A 20,878-nucleotide genomic window follows, 5' to 3' on the forward strand; every position below is an offset into this window, starting at 1 on the left:
CACTAATTTTGACTCCAGGATCGAATTGCTGGCAGTCTGCAGTCAGCAGCATTAGCCTGTAATATTGCATTCTAACCACTGTACCACCACAACTTTTCTTGGATAACATTGGGTTCCATTGTTTTATTTATGTACATTTCTCTATCTATCCCCTATTTTTTTCATAATTCATATAAATGCATGCATGGAGCATTAGCACAATCATAGAACTCCAGTGGCTTTTTAGCCTTCAAAGTGACAGACTTAATTGGTATTGGAAGGAAGCAATCTGTGCTGGCTTTTTTGTTCTCAGTGTCTCTTTCATGACCTTGCTGGAGAGGTCTCTTAATAGCATCACTGGTGCTTGCCTCCTGAAGACCACTTGTAGCTAGTTCTTGTGGATAGTTCTGGACAAGTTAGGATAGTTCTCCTTCTGTAGCCTCCAAGAATGAGCAAATTTTTATAATTTTCCTGCTCAAAGGAACACTTCCAGCCGTGATTGCCAGTGTTCTGGTCAAAGGCTTCAGAGAAAGCCTTTTGGTCACTAGAGCAAAATGCAAGTAGTGGCAACACTAAAATCCAGCAATGTGACAAAGCAGCTCTTCTATTGAGATTGAGAAGAACTGTGTGGAAGAGAAAAGCCAGCATGAACCATGTGGTCTGAGTAAGCAACTCCTTCCACCACCACTGAATTGCTCCAAAGAAAAAGGCATTCAACTGCTTCCAGGAAGCCATATGGAGTTTTGCAGCTGGATTAATTCAGTCAGATCTACTCTCCTTTGGTAAGAAGGAGGGCAAACATGTTGTGCAAAGACTACAACACTTTAAAAAAAACCTTTTACATGCACAAAAGCCCCTCTACTATTTTGTGAACGTACAAAATAGCAATAACAAACCATATAAATGAACACCTTTACATGTATATTGATTCTGTTTAGGGTACACAAAATTATGGATAACAAAACTGATAAGAATCCACAAGTGCTTGTAAAAGTGCATATAATTATTGAGATATTTAATTTTACTCTATGACATCATAATTGGATTCTTTTGCCTAAAGCCATCTAATCTATAATCTTCTGCCGGTGAATTGTTCCAGATGTTGCTATATAAGTTTATACACAAATCTGGGTTTTACTTGTGTTGTGTGCACAGATGCCCTCATAAATGTCAATCAATTGCTCTTCTATGGAAAGTTTGTTGTAGAGATTGTAATGCGTTATTTCTCCTCTTTTGCCCTTGATATACTGAGATACTTTATGGCATTTTCTAGATGAACAAAAATCAAGCAGTTATAGTATTATCCATCTTTTTTAAAAAAAATCTATGCACATGAAGATTTCACAGTGATGAATAATAATGGTAAATATAATTTTGTCATATTGGTAGAATCTCAACATGTAAGATTGACTCACACAATCTAGTATCTACTATCCCATCAACAGACAGGTCCATTCACTATTGTTTCAACTGAGTAAACAGTGGTGAAAGGGTCGGTCATATTCACAGTAATTGTTAGTGTGGAGACAGTCCTGTCAAGCTAAAAATATACTCTACTCTGTCACTTTGCAAGGGGTTTGAAAATAATAGCTCCATTGCTATTAAACAGGACGTAAGATTACACGGTGACCTTTTTCTTTGTTCAAATTTCTTCAGACCTTTAATTTGGGGGGACAGGTTATAAGTGAATAATAGTGAATCGCTCACATGAGGCCAATTTCTTCATAGAATATTTGGCATTTATTTATTTTTATAAAAGAAGAAATAAACCGCTTTATAACAGTAAATGTATCACAAGACTCAGACGACTGAATATTGAAGTATCTTTTAGAATATATACTAATTGGGAACATTTTTGCATTTTTTTTTTAGTCAGCCCCATAGCAAAGACCAAATGTTTTTGTTAATGGCATTCTGAGTAAGGCGGGGAAGATTATTGGTCTGCCGTGCAATAATTTACTCCTCTTTGATATGCAAACGATCCACGGTGAATATAAAAAAAAATCCTATCAGACTCATTTCACAGTTCTTAACCACTCAGATTCTCTGGAGTCTATCGCCTCATTAGACCACTGCTCTCCAAAGCTAGCATAATTAAAATCTTTAACAGTTTAGCAAAGTAAAGATGTTTGGCTGATCACGTTAAGATGATTATCTAGCCATTGTATTCTAAATGACAAAAATAAATTAAATTTAGACCTTGGCATTTTTTATTATGTGTTTCAAATGAATCTAATGCACACTGCCTTTATTTAATGCCTTAGGTCTGGTAAGAGACATGGCTGTGTTTCAGATACAGATGTATATTTTGAAAATGGCAGTCTCCCCCACCCCCCATACACACACACCCTCACACTGATTTTTTTAAAAATACAGTCCCTTGAAACAAAGAAGCTGGATTTCTTGGCCCTAGTCTTTAGTTTTCAAAAGAAAGAGAATTACTTTGAAGAAAACATAGATTCTTCATGACTTTAATACAAATTTCTTACACTACTTTTTCATGCCAGCCTACAGCAATATGACAAGATACCTTCAAATGTTGTTTGCAAACATTTATGTGCTGTTAACTTAGAATCTCATAAGAATGGGATTAATATGTGTCACTCCAGGTTTTGCATAACTAAATTTGATCTTACAAAGGTATTTTAAAATTCTCAGTTTAGTTAAGAATCTTAATATCTCCTGAATTTCGCTAGCTACCTTTACTTAAGGAACATATTTCTCATGAAAATGTATTTTGTGTTTTATTTTACTTTAGCGGCTTACTATTACTGATCAAGAAACTAATAATAACAAAAGTGCTAGTTGTATAGGAATTTGCAAGGTTTTTTACATAAGGCACATCTATCAAGTGAGCAGTGCTAAAAACCAAAATTAATGAGAAAAATAGGTGTTTTAATGACATAATCACAGTATAATCAATTTTACTGTTAAAATTTTAAAAAGCATTTCATGGAGACAATATGAATTCATAATTTATGTCTAAAAGTAATTAATAAAACTATATTTAAAAGCAAAGCTATTTGTCATAATTTACAATTCATGCACAAAATTACATTTGTGCTGATATCATAAAAACAGAGATACTTTTTCTTTGAAGACTTTCCTTGCTTCAAAACAGAAGTTACCATTTTCTGTCATCTTTCAGCAAATGAAACCCCATTTATTCAGTCTCTTTTTCATCATCATCCAACTAAAAATGATAAAAATTATGAAATAAATACCTCAGTACAGTCTCTATTTTCTATGGTGACCAAGAAGACATCTCTATCATTCTGAAAAAACTTGCATTTCATCCCCATTTTTTCAGCATGCTGTTGTTTAGGAATTAACTCCAAGTTCAAATGCTTATCTTTAATACTGAAATGCTTAACATTAAAATTGTGAAATCATATTACTGAATTACAATCCAAATAGCACTGATGATAAATAATGGAGCTTATGAGCCTATACATTGACATGTGTCATGCTAGAGCTGACCAATGATCCATCTATTCCAATAATACTCTTCTCTTACATTAGATTTTTGGAATCCCATTTATGTTCGGAATGTATATCATAATTCTCTTCAACTATTATTGGAATTCTACCCCATCTTGATTTATTTTCAAAATAGGTGTTAGTTTCATGCCACAATGTCAAAATGACATACATGTCATAATATCATTGAGCAAATGACATGCTTGTATAATTTGTGTGTCATTCATACCATGACCACTAACACAAGTACAGCAGCCACCTTATTTGCATGACAATATCATGTGCATATGTCATCATTTGCCGCCCTTAGGCATTCATGTTTTCCAACGAGCAAATTTTAATTTTATTATTTTTTATTTATAAAATGTATTGGCTGCCCATCTTATCACAGGATAATTCTTGGCAAGCCATTAACATGCAAAATGCTATTGTACAACTAAAGAACCTATGTAATTATTCTCCCTATGTCTGTTGTGGTCACAAATAGAAAAGCCTAGCATTTTACTGTTCTGATGCGACAACCTGTCAAAAGATTGAACTGTGTGTCTTTATGCTACAAGGTTCAGCTCAGGCTCAACACAGGTGTTCATGAATGTAAATATAAAAATAGTGTTCCTGACACTGGCATCAGCCATCCTAGGGTAGCTTTGGGTTTCATGGCTCACTAGCAGGAATGCATGTTGAAAATGCTTTTTGTTGGTGGTTTCCACGGTGTTCTTGCATAACTCTGTTAGCTAGATTTTGGGATGGGCGTGGCCTGCTCCTGAAGCATCTGGCCCATGGGCTGCCAGTTTGACACCCCTGCACTAGATGGATCTCTTTAATGATGGGAAATCATAACATAGCCTGCCTCCCCAATATAGTGGATTGGGTAGATGTAATTGGAAAGAGATGGTCCTTCAAATCACCCAAGCCATATAGGGCTTTAAAGGTGATAACCAGCACCTTGAATTGGATCCAGAAGCAAATTGACAACTAATGCAGTTCATATGTGTGAATCTAGATTTGCACAAAACTATATGGGCCATTACATTTAGAACCAACTGAAATTTCTGGATACTTTTCAAGGGCATCCCCATGTCGAGCACTGTCAATTACATTTGGAGTTGTATTAACTAGTGATTAAATTTAGTAGTGATTAGTAAACATTAACCGGTGAATTTTGTTTTAGGCATGATTCCAACCGAACTCCAACAACTCTGGAAAGAAGTGACAGGATCTCACACAGCAGAGGAAGCAGCCAGCAACAACCATAGCAGTCTGGATCTGTCAACCACATGTATCTCCTCTTCAGCCTCTTCAAAGCCCTCCTTAATAATAAACCCACATGCCTCAACCAATGGACAGTTGTCAGTCCACACTCCTAAAAGGGAGAGGTAAGCATGAATGGAGTTTCTCCTTATCAGGGCCTAAAACAGTACACTTCTGTTTGTAGGTAGAAAGTACCTATTTGTATAAATGCATTATTTTTATTTTACGGTCATTCTAATTTTATGCACACAAATACATAATACACATACATACACTCCATTAGGGCTGACATGCACTTCAGGTTTGAATGTGCTTTGGAGCACACAATTATGTGCTCATCGCACTCATCTGCAACTCCAAAGTAATTGTATCTTTTTTTACATTCTCATGGAGGGCAGCTGCATAATCCCAGGATGCTAAGGGTTAATGTTTCTAGTATGACATTAAGGTAACTCTTGACATTCTGAAACTCATGGGAATAATGGCCAATTACCAACAGTTTTTTGTAAACAATCATTTACCTCTTGTGTGGGTGAGGTTTGGTTCATATAATGCTTGTTTATCTTCATCCACACAAGCTGCTATGGTATATGAACATGTCGGCACATTTATCAGTAGCTTGATGGACAGTGTGAGATGATGATAAATACGTGCATATAAACTGCAAATACAATCGCTGCAAATAGTGATCATCCAGAATCCTAGATCATTTTGGGCAATTGTCTCCATCTGTCTGCTAGGTATATCAATGGCTTTTGGTTGACCTTTTTATCAGGGGAAGCAGAATTTGAAATGAAACCCTCAAGTCAATCAAAATACTGATTATCCAATAGGTCAGAGCTCCAAAAATCTGGTTTACAAATTCTAGCTTATATGGGAATAAAAGGCTACCAGTATATCGCCTGATTTTCAATTATGGGTTTATTAAGCCACTCCTACTCGGAAAGAACAAGTAGGAACAGTCAAGCGGTAAGAACCAGTTCATGCATATTAAAAAGTAGGATAGGAACAACCAAAATTCTAGTTTACTGCAAACATGATCATCCAATTAGTTTTGCAACAGGCTGTTTAAGTGAAAGATAATTAAATATACCAGACTTTCGATAATGCGGTTGAACTATTTTACTGAACTTTCTGCTTCCTCAGGGAAAAGGAATAATTTGAAACTGTATCTGGCTTCCTATAATTTGGCTGTAATAATTGTATTTTCATCCATGTTTGTCAGTTTATGAGCTACTGTCACAAACTGATTTGAACAGTTTAGGCACTTAAAGTATGTATCTGAATTTTCAGATATAAAATATGTTTTCAAAAAAGGTATTGAGCCCTTTTTCAATATTTCATAAAAATTAAATAGGAACTTCCATCCAACAGTAGAGCAATATGGAATGTAAGCCATTAATAGAGTTATTTATTTTGGGAATCTCTTATGTGAATTTACCTTCTAATTTTTCTATCATTGAGCTGTGGTGGTGCAGTGGTTAGAATGCAGTTCTGCAGGTTACTTCTGCTGACTGCCGGCTGCCAGCAGTTCAGCAGTTCGAATCTCACCAGACTCATGGTTGACTCAGCCTTCCATCCTTCTGAGGTCAGTAAAATGAGGACCCAAATTGTTAGGGGCAATATGCTGACTCTGTAAACCACTTAGAGAGGGCTGTAAAGCACTATGAGGCAGTATATAAATCTAAGTTCTATTGTTATTGTGGCTTTTTATGCCTGGTGGGAAAGTTTTGCCACAGTATTTCAGAACTGCTAGACTGCAATAATAATTGCTATCAGGATTCTAGTATTGTATCCTGTAGTATAGTATCAGACCTATTAGACTGCAATAGTATTTTAGGATTGTTACCATGAATATCATGAAAATAGTTGAAAGAGAGGAGCAAAGCTGACTTTAAAAAGGGTGACTTTTTCAGAGCTTCCTCAAATCCTCTATTCAAGTTTCATTTTTGAGCCCTTGGAAGGAAGGAAGGGCTTTATTTTTTAGATCTGTGTCTTAGAGCATAACATAACTGCTGGATTCTGTTCTACCCTGGCCATGAATTCTGTTTTCTCTATTTATTCCCGCCACCCCCAAACTCTGCTGTAAAGGTGCCTCCTGAAATGCATTTGGATTGAATGTGGGGATAGAGAAAGGAGGCAAATGAAGGGACAAATGAGTGAAAATGGCTTGGAACTTGTTAGTATTAGTTCTTACAGTTTGCTAAAGAATAAGTCAATAATGATAAGGATGCTGTTTTTTATGAAACCATATGGAATAATCTTTGAAAGCAAATTAACTGGATCTGCCTTTCCTTGCTAATTGGTAGGTTTTTACTGAGGTTTTGATTATTAGTTTTTTTTTAAACCTTTTTTCCACCAAACTTTTCGTAGCTATTATCCTTCTCATCTTTTCATCTTTTCTATTAGCTTCTTATGAGTATTTTTGTTGTTTGTATCTCATGAATTATGTTGATTGCCTTATTTAGTATTCTATTTTGATTGATGTTGTTTGCTTATTTAGCATCCTATCACTGAGTTTGTATCTTATGATCTTTGTGATGATTGTATTTTATGATTATGATCATGATCACTTATTGGTGGTATGTACATTGAGAGCTTATGCACTGGAGACAAATTCCTTGTGTTACCAATCACACTTGGTCAATAGCTACTCTACTCTACTCTACTCTACTCTATAGTACTATATAGTAATACTATTTTGAAATTGGGATATTAACAGGAGGAGTATACAGTATATCAGTTCTAGGGATGTGGATTTGTATTGGTATTTTATATTGGTTTGATAAAGGAAATATATTTTCTATACCTCCAGAAAGTACTTTTTTTGTGGAAGTTGAGATTTTTTAGTTTGACGTCTTCCGGCCTAGAGCAAAATGGGAGGAAAAATCATTTAGTTCCTTTGCATCTGTTTTGTATGTTGAATCTTAAGAGTAAAAATCTCATACTGGAGTTGATTCTTCTGTTTAAATTCTTAATGATGGGCAGGTTATTTCATAAATAGTAATAGCACTAGCAATAGACTTAGACATATATACCACTGCATAATGCTTTTCAGCCCTCTCTAAGCGGTTTCCAGAGTCAGCATATTGTCCCCAACAATCTGGGTCCTCATTTTACTGACCTTGGAAGGATGGAAGGCTGAGTCAACCTTGAGCTGGTCAGGATCAAATTGCTGGCAGTCAACAGTCCACAGAATTAGCCTTCAATACTGCATTCTAACCACTTTACTACCACAACTTTTCTTGGATAACATTGGGCTCCATTGTTTTATTTATGTACATTTCTCTATCTATCCCCTATTGTTTTCATAATCCATATAAATACATGCATGATACATGTATGCACGCACATATGGAATACATATGCATAGCTTCTTGACTGTAAGAGTGTGCGCCCACACATATATGTCAAACAGTATTTCTGTACAAATTTTGTTTTATAATGATGATAGTGGCATGCTTTGAGGCCTGAAGATATGACTGATAAACAAATTAGTACCATGTGTGACTTTCACTAGAACTGCTTTGATTTACTTCTAGTGGGTTCTTCATATAGCCTGATCTTAACTTTACTGCTCTAGTTTACTGAGTTTAAGAAACCCATTATGCGTTCTGTTTAGAATCTGGCCATTTTAAAGTTTGACACTGGGAAAAAAATGTTGCTTACATTTTGTCTTTCAAACTTCTGATTTCTTTCAAAAGGGATCTATAAACCAACCTTCAGTTGCAGGTTATATAATACATTAAAATATAATGTTTTAAATTTGCTTAACAAGAAAGCTGGAAGACAAGCTGTGGTAAAATTCACTATTCAGTTAAGGTTCTTTAAAAGAGGAACCTTCATTTAAAATGACATTCATAAATGTGCACTTTATCATTGATGGTACTATTTAGTAGAACGATTCTTTAAAATCTTTTTCAAATGCGTAATGTAACAAGAATGCAAGTACCTCAGATTTAAAGTAGGTGGATTATTTCCTTTTTTTTCTTTGGTGTGTTTGAGGTTGGCACCATCCGTTTACAGCAGCATGATTGAATTACCTCTTTGTCCATAAGATGAGCAGGCAAGAATACACAGAGAATGCCGATGAAGGCACTTAAGGTTTCTGTTGCTATCTCATCAGGCAATATGGTGCCTGCCTACATGCTGTATGACATATAAGCCTCTGTTTAGATTGTTTGGGGAGTCTGGAAGAATACTTTTCTTTTTCCTAATATTCATGGCAGAATAAGAATTGTAAAAAGAATAAACGGTAGAGTATCAAGTGCCTTTGCGTTTGAAATGAGTAGTGGAATAATTCCCTAGATCAGCAGGCTGGCTCACTATTATAAGTTATATTGGCTGGTTTGAAATGCAGGATGGAACAAACTAATATTTAGATAGTTTTAAGAGAATGGATGAGTTACTCCTGAAAAGAGCCAAGAAACATTTCTGTTTTCTAAATGTCAGAAGCACATTTTTGTACTGTTGTCTATCTGGATTGTCTAAGAACGGATACTTTGAACGGGAAGTCAGGGTGGATTTGTTTCTAAGTCTCCTTTGTTTCCTTGAATCTTAAATCAATAAATTTAAATCTACTAAAATCTGATTATAACTCCTAGAGGTTCTTAGAAATCAAGGACTTCCTTCGTATCTTCCTAAAATCCCAAGTCAAATAGGTCAATTTCGGGATGGAGAAAAACATTTTAAAGTCTTCAGTAATATTATGATTTAAAGAGAAATTGGCTGGGAGATTAATAATAAGCAGACAGAATGCCAAATCCAGTCTAAACACTTTGCTAACTGTGCAACCATCCATTCAGTGGTGGGCTGCTACCGGTTCGGATTGGTTCGGGCAAACCAGTAGTTCCAACCAGCGCCTGGGCCTGCCCATCCGCCCTGGCGTTATCACGTCCTTTATAATTGCCAGTTTTTCGATGCCGGATGCGGTCATATTTTCAATTCTGGGTGAACCGGTTGTTACAGTATATGACGCCAATCTCTGATTACATTTATATGCCACCTGACTCCCAGCGACTCTGGCCAGTTTATAATTGTTAAAACGTCAAAAAGAGAGAGAGACAACAATGCAAAAAACATGAAAACAACACATGACAAAGGAACAACAATGGCAAAGAAAACCCAGAGGGGAAAAGAAAGGAAGAATGGGGCATCAGTCTAAGTGAAGAGCCATGTCTTTAAGGCCCTTGAAAAATACCAGAAGGGTGAGAACTTTTCAGATTTGGGTAAGAACATCATTCCAGAGGACAGACATAGCTACAGAGAAGACATGGTTTCAAGGTCTGGATAGATGGCATTGTTTAATTGAAGGAACCTGGAATGCACCAAACCCGCCAGATTGAACCAGTTGGGCAGACACTGTGACAAGCAGGCAGTCCCTCGAGTTACCAGGGCCATGTGGGCTAAAAGGGCTAAAAGATGAAAGATAAAATACCACCCATGAAAAGGGATTATTAATTCTTTCAAGATTTAGCTTCATTGGGGAATAAAATCAATACAGTACCAAATGACACACCTATTAATGAGATGTAATCGACTATTGCAGATCTATTAAAAAATCTACACATTAAAACAATTGTGTACAAAATGTACACAATTGGATGAGATTGGATAAGAACAAGGTACAATGACATACACACTAGGAAAACAGCACAAAAAAGTGCTTAATAAGGATAAACGTGCATGAAAATTCTCACAAACATCCGTTAAATCTTAAACACTTTCAAAGTAAGAGTCACAAATAGATTGAATCTGAATTTGAGAATGGAAAAATTAAAAACTGAATGAATTCAATAGTGGATATTTTTTTAACCATTATATTTATAAAAATATGACAGTTTTGGCCTCCTTTCTGAAAGATGGCACAGTACAAATCAGTATGGAATCTAATTTTGTCAATAACCATTCGTAACGATTTTTAAAAAGCCATTTGGTTGATAGAAGAGGTTGATTTGGGAATAAATGATCCTTTAATAATACCGAGACCCTAGTTTTAGATCTCAGTACCTTATATAAAACTCAACAAACAGGATTTTCCCTCTCTTCTTCCCCATCTCCAGCCTATTTTTCCTTTACTATTTACATCCACTACTTAACCATATCCGCTTTGCATATTTTATTGTTTCCATTTCATATGATTTCATTAATTATCCTTATTGACAACTCATTATTGTCTGACTTTTGTTCCTTTTGATTACTCCATGTTCAGTCAGTAATCATTGTCCATGTGAATTAGGAGATTTCTTACCCAGCTGAACCATAAGACTGTCCATAAGGATGTGACTTAGCCTCATGGGTACTTGAAGGACTTTTATTCCATGATGAGAATTATATTTCTATATTTTTTTTTCAAGTTTGATGGAACGTGAAGGAAGCGTTTTTTAAAATCTCTTATCATGGAGATTTGAACAATTAAAACATAAATCATGGAGAGTTGAATAAGGCTACACAACAGATAATGGGAATGCCAATCTATCAACTTGCATTAGTTATCATGAAAAAACTTGCACATTTTAATATGGATTTGTTTGCCCTCTCTACATAGGAGTAGTTTAAACACAGAAAGTTGGTCAAGTTGTTTCATTTTGTTGATGTTGTTGTTTAGTGACAGTAACTTTAAAAAAATAATAATCACAGCATCATGCACAGATGAAGACTGGATCTACCCTGTTTTCCCGAAAATAAGACCCCACTGGAAAATAAGTCCTAGCATGATTTTTTCAGGTTGCTTGTAATATAAGCCCTACCCCCAAAATAAGCCCCAGTTAAGATTGTCAGCCAGATGGATGCATTTAGTACCATGTTTCCCCCAAAATAAGACCTATCCAGAAAATAAGCCCTAATGCATCTTTTGCATTAAGGCTTATTGCAAAAATAATATAAGACCAAGTCTTATTTTCGGGGAAACACAGTAATTGGTTCCTTTCTCCCTTTGATAAGTTGCTCAGTGTAGAATCAAAAAGTCTTTCTCTTCTCTAGTCTACTCTTACGTTTCATCGCTGAGAATTAAACAGACAGTGAAGGAAGAACGGATGAACATTCAGAAATGTAGTAGGTTGTTCTTAGATTTGGGGGATGGCATTAGGCTTTGTAAGACAAGTATGTTTTCAAATGGAACATGAAAGGAAGTTCCCAGATGTTTTCAGCTCAGATGATGAGAATCAAATCAAATGTCCTGTTAAATGTGTCTCCAGTTCAAAAATAACTTACATTATAAACAAATACACAAAGCCCTAATTATCTGTGACCAAAACTCCATCTATTTTCCCAGGGTAGTTAATGCAGTTCAAGCTAGAAATAATGGCTTTATTTCCCTTTATTCTTGCTCCTCCAATTTAGCATGTGTTTCTTTCTTTGTCCCGTATTGCGCTCAAGTTTTGTAAGCAACATCAGTAGCAGCAGCAGCAGCAGCTCTGGGGTTTGGCGCGTAGCAATCTGTTAAGGAGATAAATAATCTGTGTTGGCAGGGCACTCCTGTTCCCCTCTTTAATTTGTCTTATACACAGAAAATTATAATTAAATCATTCAGGGTAAACCCTCGAGTACAGGCGGGTGAACACCCTTTGGTACAGACTGCCAGCAGAGAAGATCTTCCCTGTTGTGCCACAAGAAGATATTTATCAATATGCAACACAATTAAAAGGCGAACACTTTTGTGCTATTTGTGAGGCGGACGCCAAAATTGAAATCAAGGCTTCTTAATTTCTTTTCCCTCTGCAACTGTGGCACTCAGAGTGATTAGCATACTATTTTGACTGCATGTTTCCATGCTTGGATTTTGTTCAGACAATTAAAAAAATATTTATTGTGCAATTAAATACATAAATATAAATTCACTCAATTTATAACCTATCTCAATCTTCTCTGCCCTGAGGGACATGCTTAGCTATAGATACTTATGTTCCCTAAGAACAAGTAAAAAGATGCTCAACACTGGTATGCAAATCTCTCATCATTTTAATGTTTGATTCTCTGCAGCATGCATGCTTTAATTGGTAGAAGGGAAGTAAGTAAATAAGCTATATATTTTTTTTAAAGATCATTTTGCTACTCTCCAATTTGAGGAACCGTGTGCATGTTTATTTTCACAAATGAGAGGCATGGAATTCCGTCTGTACATTTCCGTATATAATTTTCTTCAGCTATATTATAACCACAAATGTTAAAGCTATGCAATACATAATTAAAGTGAAATTAGCATCAATGATCAAAAGACAGTGTTTGTAGATAAGATAACAAGGAGTTCCCATTTGTAGTTTTGGCAGCAATTTGGGATCCATGTGTGATCCATAATTTCCTAGTCAGACAGGGAAAGTATGTTGCAGATCCCATCAGTTAAACATTTCTGACTGGCGGGGTCTAGGAAGAGAGCCTTCTCTGTTGCTGCCCCACCCTGTAGACTATTCTTCCTCCAGGGGGGAGGCAGGGCCCAACTCTCCAGGGCTTCTGGAAAGGAATTAAGACATGGCTTTGTGGCCTTGTAGGGGGGGCCTAGCAGAGCATGCAGCTGTGGAGTTGGTTAGTCCCAGGGATGGTATTCAGTTATTTTCCCTACCAGTTCACAAATATGAGTGTGCATGCTCGCTTCGTTCACTCGTGCCCCGTCCACGCATGCTCCCGGCCTTCCCTGCATGCGCTTTGCTGGTGCGCGTGCCTTCTGCGCATGCGCCTGGTCTCAAAAACGTGCCTAAATAGGATGGTATAGAGCCTGGGTGGGCGGGGGCGGGCCAACCCCCACCCGCAATTTCCACTATTGGTCCAGGTGAACCGGTCCGAACCAGCTGAATACCACTTCTGGTTAGTCCCCTGAAAGCCCTCCCTTTGCTTTTTGACTAATCTCTTGCCGCCTCTTATTTTTTTATTTTTTTAAACTTTTCTCTACGCTGTTTTATATTTTAATGTTTTATTGGATACTGTCCAGAGTCCCTCTCTGAGGGAGATGGGGGATACAGAAATGTGAAAAAAATAAAGTAAAAATATGCTAGAGTTGAATCTTAAGGGTTGTCAATAGTTGTTGTCCTCTGATGTCCCTATTAAATAATTGGCTCTGGCAAAATTGTGCTACCTAATCACTTTAAGTAAAAAGGCTAGGAATTGTTCCTGGGAGCTTTTGCAAGGTTAAAGTTTTGATATGGTTAAAATAATAGTCCAATCTGCTTCTTGGAAACTAGAGAGCAACATCTCCTAGGACAGGGCTGTCAAACTCCCGGGCAGGATGTGTCAGGTGCTGGCCACACCCACGCCCGGTTTAGCAAAGGGGAAAAAAGTCCCGATATGTCATGTGACACCACCGTGACAACATGAGTTTGACACCCCTGTCCTAGGACATCATCCTGAATTTGATTCTGTTCCTTGTTTCTGTTTAATAAGTCTCTTTCAAGTTGATCCTGACTTCCTGAAAAAAAATAATGGAGGTGTATAGGTAGTCCTTGACTCAGGACCATAATTGAGCCCAAAATTTCCATTGCTAAGTGAGACATTTGTTAAGTGAATTTTGCCCCATTTTACAACCTTTCTTGCCACAGTTGTTAAGTGAATCACTGCGGTTGTTAATATTAGTAACACAGTTGTTAAGTGAATCTGGCTTCCCCATTGACTTAGCTTGTCAGAAGGTTGCAAAAGGGAATCACATGACCCCGGGACAATGCAACGGTCATAAATATGAGTCAGATGCCAAGCATCTGAATTTTGATCACATGACCACGGGATGCCACAACAGTCTTAAGTGTGAAAAATTGTCATAAGTCACATTTTTCAGTGCCGTTGCAACTTTGAACAGTCACTAAATGAACTGTTGTAAATCGAGGACTACCTGTAGTTTTCTTGGCAACAATGTAGAATAATTGGCCATTACAAATAGTCCTTGACTTACGACCACAGTTGGGACTGGATTTTTGAAATCAGCCAAAGTCAAGTAGGTACTGATGTGCCTATTTTCTGAACATCATATGACTCTGTAATATATGAAAGCATTGGTTTTTGGAAGCCGGTCCTCGGGGACGGTTAACATAAAGGAAAATATTACTAATATTCCAACTGAATAAGGAGGTTATTTAGGGTTAATGATCTTTTCATCTGTTTTGCATGTGGCTGATACTTGAATGACCTTTGCTCTACTCTGTTAGCTGGAGTAACTCAGCTGATTATAGTTTGCATTTTTCTTAGGATCACTGTTCTAATGATGTCTATAGAATTGCTAATTGGTAAATTGAAGTACATGAGTAGGTATAGGTATTGCATTATACACAGTATTACCTAGTATTATATGTTTAGCAGTTAGTTGCAGTGAGAGGGAGAATATGTGGCAATAATATTTGTGCTGAAGAGCGAACGGAAAAAAAACTGCTTTTAAGAGCAGTAGTATCCAGCTGTCAGGACTAGCAGCTGTAGTAGCATTAAACACATATGTACATATCCAATATGTTATTCCTTTTCTCTGAAAAGCATAGAAAAGGAGTAAGGAAAGGTAAGCCAAAGAAAAAGGCATTGAATAAGAGAAGAAACTGAATTTTAATTAAGTTTATCCTAATACTATGTACAACACCTCTCCATGCCTTTCTATTTTGTAGACTATCCTTGCTTCCACCTTTTGTTGTTCTGACTTCTCTGTCTTTGAAGACTCTATCAACTCCATTCATTCGTTACTCTCTATGTCTTCTCCTTCCTCTTAATGCCGTTTACTATTCTGTCATACCATTGTTTAAAGTTCAATTCTCATTCATTCATTCATTCTCCATTGAGAGTGGAGACAGCAGCCAGTGTGGGTAGTACTCGCCCAATCAGATTGAAGGACTGAGTCTGCCAATAATTCTTAGTCCCATCTTTGTTGCCGGGCAGACCAGCTTTTGACTCAGTCCTTCAGTTGGATGGGTGTGTGGGTCTTAGCTCTGTGCTTCTTTCTACCTATATACTCTCATTGCGGTTTGGATTTTGTGGTGTTTGACTCGGATTTCTTGACTATGATTTTCGCTCTCTACCTTGTCTTATTTGGATGACTAAATGCTTTCAACATTCAGCAGCACTCATGATCTCTTCTTGTTTTACCACCTGGATGTCTTAAGTAACCCATTCCTCCTGCATGTAGGTTACTTGTTACGTTTCTCTTGATATCTCCAGCTTTCACTCCTGGTAACAGAGTTGGTAGAATAACACAAATCTTTTATTTTTGTTTTGACCAACATTCATTCTACAGTATTTTTCTATCTGCATTTGCACATCTTAAAATCCTTATGTTTGCTTTCCATGCATTCCGTTGAGTCTCTGCAATTATTCTATTTTTATTCTTTTGTTTCTTCCACCCAGACTACTTTATTCCATATCTGATTTCTCCCATCCATTAACATTATCAAACAGTGATCTGCTCTTCGTTCAGAAGTTCTCATAGCTCATATATCCCTCATTCCTTTTCCATATATGTACATGAAATAAATAGACCTTTCTTTAAAAAAAAATAGATGCTCACTAATCACTATTCTTCTTACTTGGGTCCTCACGTGAGCACTTTTTCTGTATTTTCTCTATTTAGCAATTCGTGTCAGTTGACCAAACTATTTTTCCTTCTGTTTTTTTCACTATTTCCATTCACTGGAGCATGGCATACAATTATCACCATCCTATGGATTTCTATATTCATATATATACCATGTTTCCCGAAAATAAGACCCTGTCTTATATTTTTTTGAACCCTGAAATAAGCGCTTGGCCTTATTGCAATGTGCTGAAAAGTCCGATTGGGCTTATTATCAGGGGATGTCTTATTTTGGGGGATGGCATCAATTCATGCTTTCGGACATACATGTTATCCTGTTAACATTAATTAAACCTATAAACCTCACTTCTGTCTGTCTGATGCGCATCAATTCCACTTCTCAGGATCAGATCTTTAGTCATCCTTCCACCTTTCTCTTAGTTTCACGTAACATTTTCCTTTCCCTTCAGTTGATAATTTATACTGTGAGCCATTTGCTTTCTAACATATCGTGTTGCAGTCTTCAGTATCCTACAGTCATTAGTAAGTCATCTCATAGATACCAGCTTTGGTTGTCCATCCTGGCTTTGGGTAGAGAGCTGGAATCAACTGCAAACTTGAGAAAAGAATTTACAAATAGTTTTTTTTTTTTTAATTGAAGAGAATGGAAAAGGTATAATATTTTAAAAGTTAAAGAAAAAGGATAACAAGTAAGGCCGATGTCTTCTTCCACTGAGAATTTGAATGGAATTCTTACCACTTCCCTTTCAATGTGTCCCTTCCTTTATGAATTAAAGAGGAGCAACGTTCAGCTCAACACTACATAAATTCACTGGACTCGATGGAGGTTATTTGGTTTAATGTAGCAGGACTCTTATTTAAGCTCACAGCTATATTTTCAACAATAAATAGACATGTACAACTTCTCATAACAGTTTAGGTTTTTGTTTTTTTTAAAAAAAAGAGTCTTCTTCCAGACCACAACAAAGATGGAATAAAACATGGTAAGTTCCTTTGAACCAGCTGTGTAATGCCGACAGTAAATCTTGAAATAGACTGTTGAGAAGTGTTCCAGTAACAAGGATTCTGTAAAGTTTATAATTCTATTAGGTTAAATGAAATTCCAATGCCCTTAAATGATAATATTTGCCAGGGAATAGCTTTTAGGACCACATGTTTAATGAACATACTTGAAAAATAATGCAGTGAGATCTTACTGCCATTTGGTTGTAATATATCTTCAATCCCCGGAATAGGTCAGTCTCTGATGTACTGATTGTGCCTTTATTTACAATGGTTCGAACAAAATAGTCAAACAAGGTAATTACCACTAAAACAATGTTAAAGAGGTTTTTTTGGAACTCATTACTTCGTTGTACAATCAAATAACTAATTTACACTTGCCCCATCAGTTTACATATGGGGGTCACTTTCAAGAGACGTCATCTCAGCAAATTTGAAAACAGTCTTTAATTTCTGTATGGAAATACTTACCAGTAATAAAACTGTTCAGAAGACAAGCTATTATTTATTTCAATGGTATAGAAAACCAGATCAAACCACATGGATCTAGTTACTAATTTTAAAATGTTTCTGGGCTATTTTAAAGAGTTTCTTCTATCTGTCTTGTGCTATTATGTTATTAAGTAGTAACCACAAAATAAACAGAGATTGTATAGCATCGTTTGTGCATTGCTGTGTACCTGTTCCAAGCAATTCTGCCATAAGAGGCTGCCTGTATTTCCCATTTTTACCAAACATCAAGTCATTGTGGACCTTAGCATGTCATTGGTTATGTTTTTAGATGATGGGTACATACCAATAGGTCTTCAGAGTACGCTCTCTCCCTCTCGCACTCTCTCTCTCACACTCTCTCTTACTCTCTCTCTCTCTTACTCTCTCTCTCTATCGCACTCTCTCTTACTCTCTCTCTATCGCACTCTCTCTTACTCTCTCTCTATCGCACTCTCTTTCTCGCACTCTTCCTCTCTCTCTCACTCTCTCTCTCTCTCACACACTCTCTCTCTCTTGCACTCTCCCTCTCTCTCGCACTCTCTCTCTCTCTCTTTCTCGCAGCAATTTCAAAACAGAATCCTCAATGGTCTGTTAATTTAGACCCCATCAAGCTCTCTCAAAAACAATTCAGGAGAGAAACAAATATCATTTCTCAGTTCTTACCACAGTAGTATCCAATAATGTAACCCTGCATCATTAAAGTAAAGGTAAAAAGGTCTTCTCATTCTAGATTCCCAGATTTATCCTTCTAGATCCTAGTTTTGCTCTTTCAGGACATTTTCTCCTAGGCAATTACTTGGAGAGATGAAATCAACAAATAATAGGAAAGGACATTTGTGTATCATAGGAAAATATTGCCTTTCAATCTTTATTTTTTTTTTCCTTTACATTTGCCTTTTTAGTCTACTGTGATATAGTGGAGATATTCCACAAGGAAAGAAACAGACAACTCCAAAGATCTCAAATGGATTTGAAAAGTTTTTTAAGTTCTTTTAAAAGAAATCTGTGTCAGTAGGAGTAAGGAACCTATGTCTATGGGATAGATACAGCCTATGACTTCTTGTATCTGGCACAGGGCTTTTTATTTGTTCAACACTGATGCTTTTTGAAACTGCTACATGCATGATTAGGCAATGACTAATGAGACTGTACCTTGACCTGTATGGAATGCTTTTGTCCATACACTGAAAGGTACAGTTTTCTAGGCAAAAGGAGATAGAGATTGTTCTCCATCTTCTCCTACATAAATTGAGGAACTGTAATATTTTTTAGTTTCCACATGGAAGAAGATTAATGCCCTTTTCTTACCCATCTGCACCAATAAGATGTAAATTATATGAAAATGTTTCAGAAGTAATCAATCAGAATAGAGCTGGAAGAGACCTTGGAGGTTTTCTAGTCCAACTCCCTGCTGAAGCAGGAGACCCTAAACCATTTCAGATAGTGGCTGTCCAGTCCTTTCTTAAAAACCACCAGTGATGAAGCACCTTATAACTTCTGAAGACAAGCTGTCCTCACTGTTAGGAAGTTTCTCCTTAATTCCAGATAGTTTCTCTCCTTGATTGGTTTCCATCCATTGTTTCTTGCCTTGCCTTCCGGTGCTTTGGAAAACAAGTTGACCCACTCTTCTTTGTGGCAGCCTCTCAAATACTGGAATACTGCTATCATGTTACCCTAGTCCTTCTTTTCTCTAGACTGGCCATACCCAATTCCTGCAACTGTTCTTCATATGTTTTTGTCTCCAGGCCTTTAATCAACTTAGTTGCTCTTCTCTGGACTTTTTCCAAAGTCTCAACATCTGTTTTGTAATGTGGTGACCAAAACTGGATTCAGTATTCCAGGGGTGATCTTACTAAGGATTTATAAAGCGGTACTAATACTTCACGTAATTTTGATTCTATGCCTCTGTTTATACAAACAAGGATTGTCATTCAATATAAGTCATTCAGTATATGCAGACATCTCTGGAAACATTGTCAAAGAAAAATTCATATACAAACCTTAGATATCTTGTGATTGAATAAAGAGCATTTAATAAGATTTCCCTTGGGTTTTTCTTTTTCTTTTTTCTTTTTTCTTTTTGCAACAAAACATAAACACAGGAAAGTCATCTTTTCTATCATTTTTTAAAAAAATAATAATAGTAAAATATCATTCACTAATACTGGCAGCTACAATTCTAATTCTGTTGCAAAAGTGTAATAAATGTCACATTCATTCACATTAATAAATTAATTCTATTAATTTCTACTTTTTCATAGGAATTAGGCATCTACCTACTTTAAACTAATTAAATTGTCTTTTGCTTTGTTTTTGTTTTTTTTCTTTCTAAATGTAGGAAATTTTGGTAATTTTGACCAGCTAAATCCTTTCTTATTGTCATTTATTGTATTTTATATGGCAATCATATTTTTGAAGACCTTCAGTGAATTAGATGTCCCTATTCTTTTTCTTACTAGTCCATGTTGAAGAATTTAAATCACGTTCAGTTTTCTAATACTAAGAATTCCTACAAAATTATTTCTCTTTGTACCTTTCCTCCCCTTTGTTCTTCCCTGCCTCTCTTATCCTTCAACTTAAAATATTGTTAACCAAACTGTGTGCAATTACTTATTCCATCACATGACTGTCCTTTGGATGGGAGGGTGAGATTTGTCACTCAATGGTCATCTGGAATCTGACCTGACATTATAAAAATGTTCAATTGGCATGCTTCATTGGTTTCTGGTCAAATGTAATAACGATCAATTATACTATTTTGTATGCACTGTATCCAAAAGCACTTTAAATAGATTGGGTTAGTCTTGGCAGACACCGAACAGAATTTTTCCAAATTTTAGCATATGTATTGTTTTATACTTCCATCTGGCTGACAGATATCTTAGAGCTCTCTATAATGCCACTCTTTTCTTGCTATCAAAATGGTTACATTTGTCTCTAATATAACTTGATAGACTTTTTTTGCATACCGGTTGCTGATGACTTACTGTTAATATGTACACATAATTTTGATACAATTCTAAGCCAAAACTGTAAACAAGTATTGCTGTCCAACAGCCTGGAGTTGAATGAAATATTTTGCCACTCTATCCTTGAAATAATACAGTTTGTCGGCACAATTCACCAATTCAACTGTTTAAGCACAACTGAATAACATCAGCGGAACACTGAAATGTGAATTTA

General features: G+C 36.3%; 1 protein-coding gene across 39 annotated transcripts in view; it reads left to right on the forward strand.

Moving 5' to 3' along the window:
• Positions 1 to 20,878, forward strand: part of FOXP1 (forkhead box P1) — a 631,964-nt gene that overhangs the window by 543,193 nt on the left and 67,893 nt on the right. For all 39 annotated transcript variants that reach the window (XM_034440573.3, XM_060684181.2, XM_034440574.3 and 36 more), the window contains one exon: positions 4,631 to 4,835. In XM_034440573.3, the coding sequence (XP_034296464.1) occupies positions 4,631 to 4,835 (205 nt within the window). The remainder of the gene's footprint in view (positions 1 to 4,630; positions 4,836 to 20,878) is intronic.

This window comes from Pantherophis guttatus, chromosome 2 (genome assembly GCF_059756535.1).
Source record: "Pantherophis guttatus breed Tessera chromosome 2, ASM5975653v1, whole genome shotgun sequence".
NCBI classification, from domain to species: domain Eukaryota; kingdom Metazoa; phylum Chordata; class Lepidosauria; order Squamata; family Colubridae; genus Pantherophis; species Pantherophis guttatus.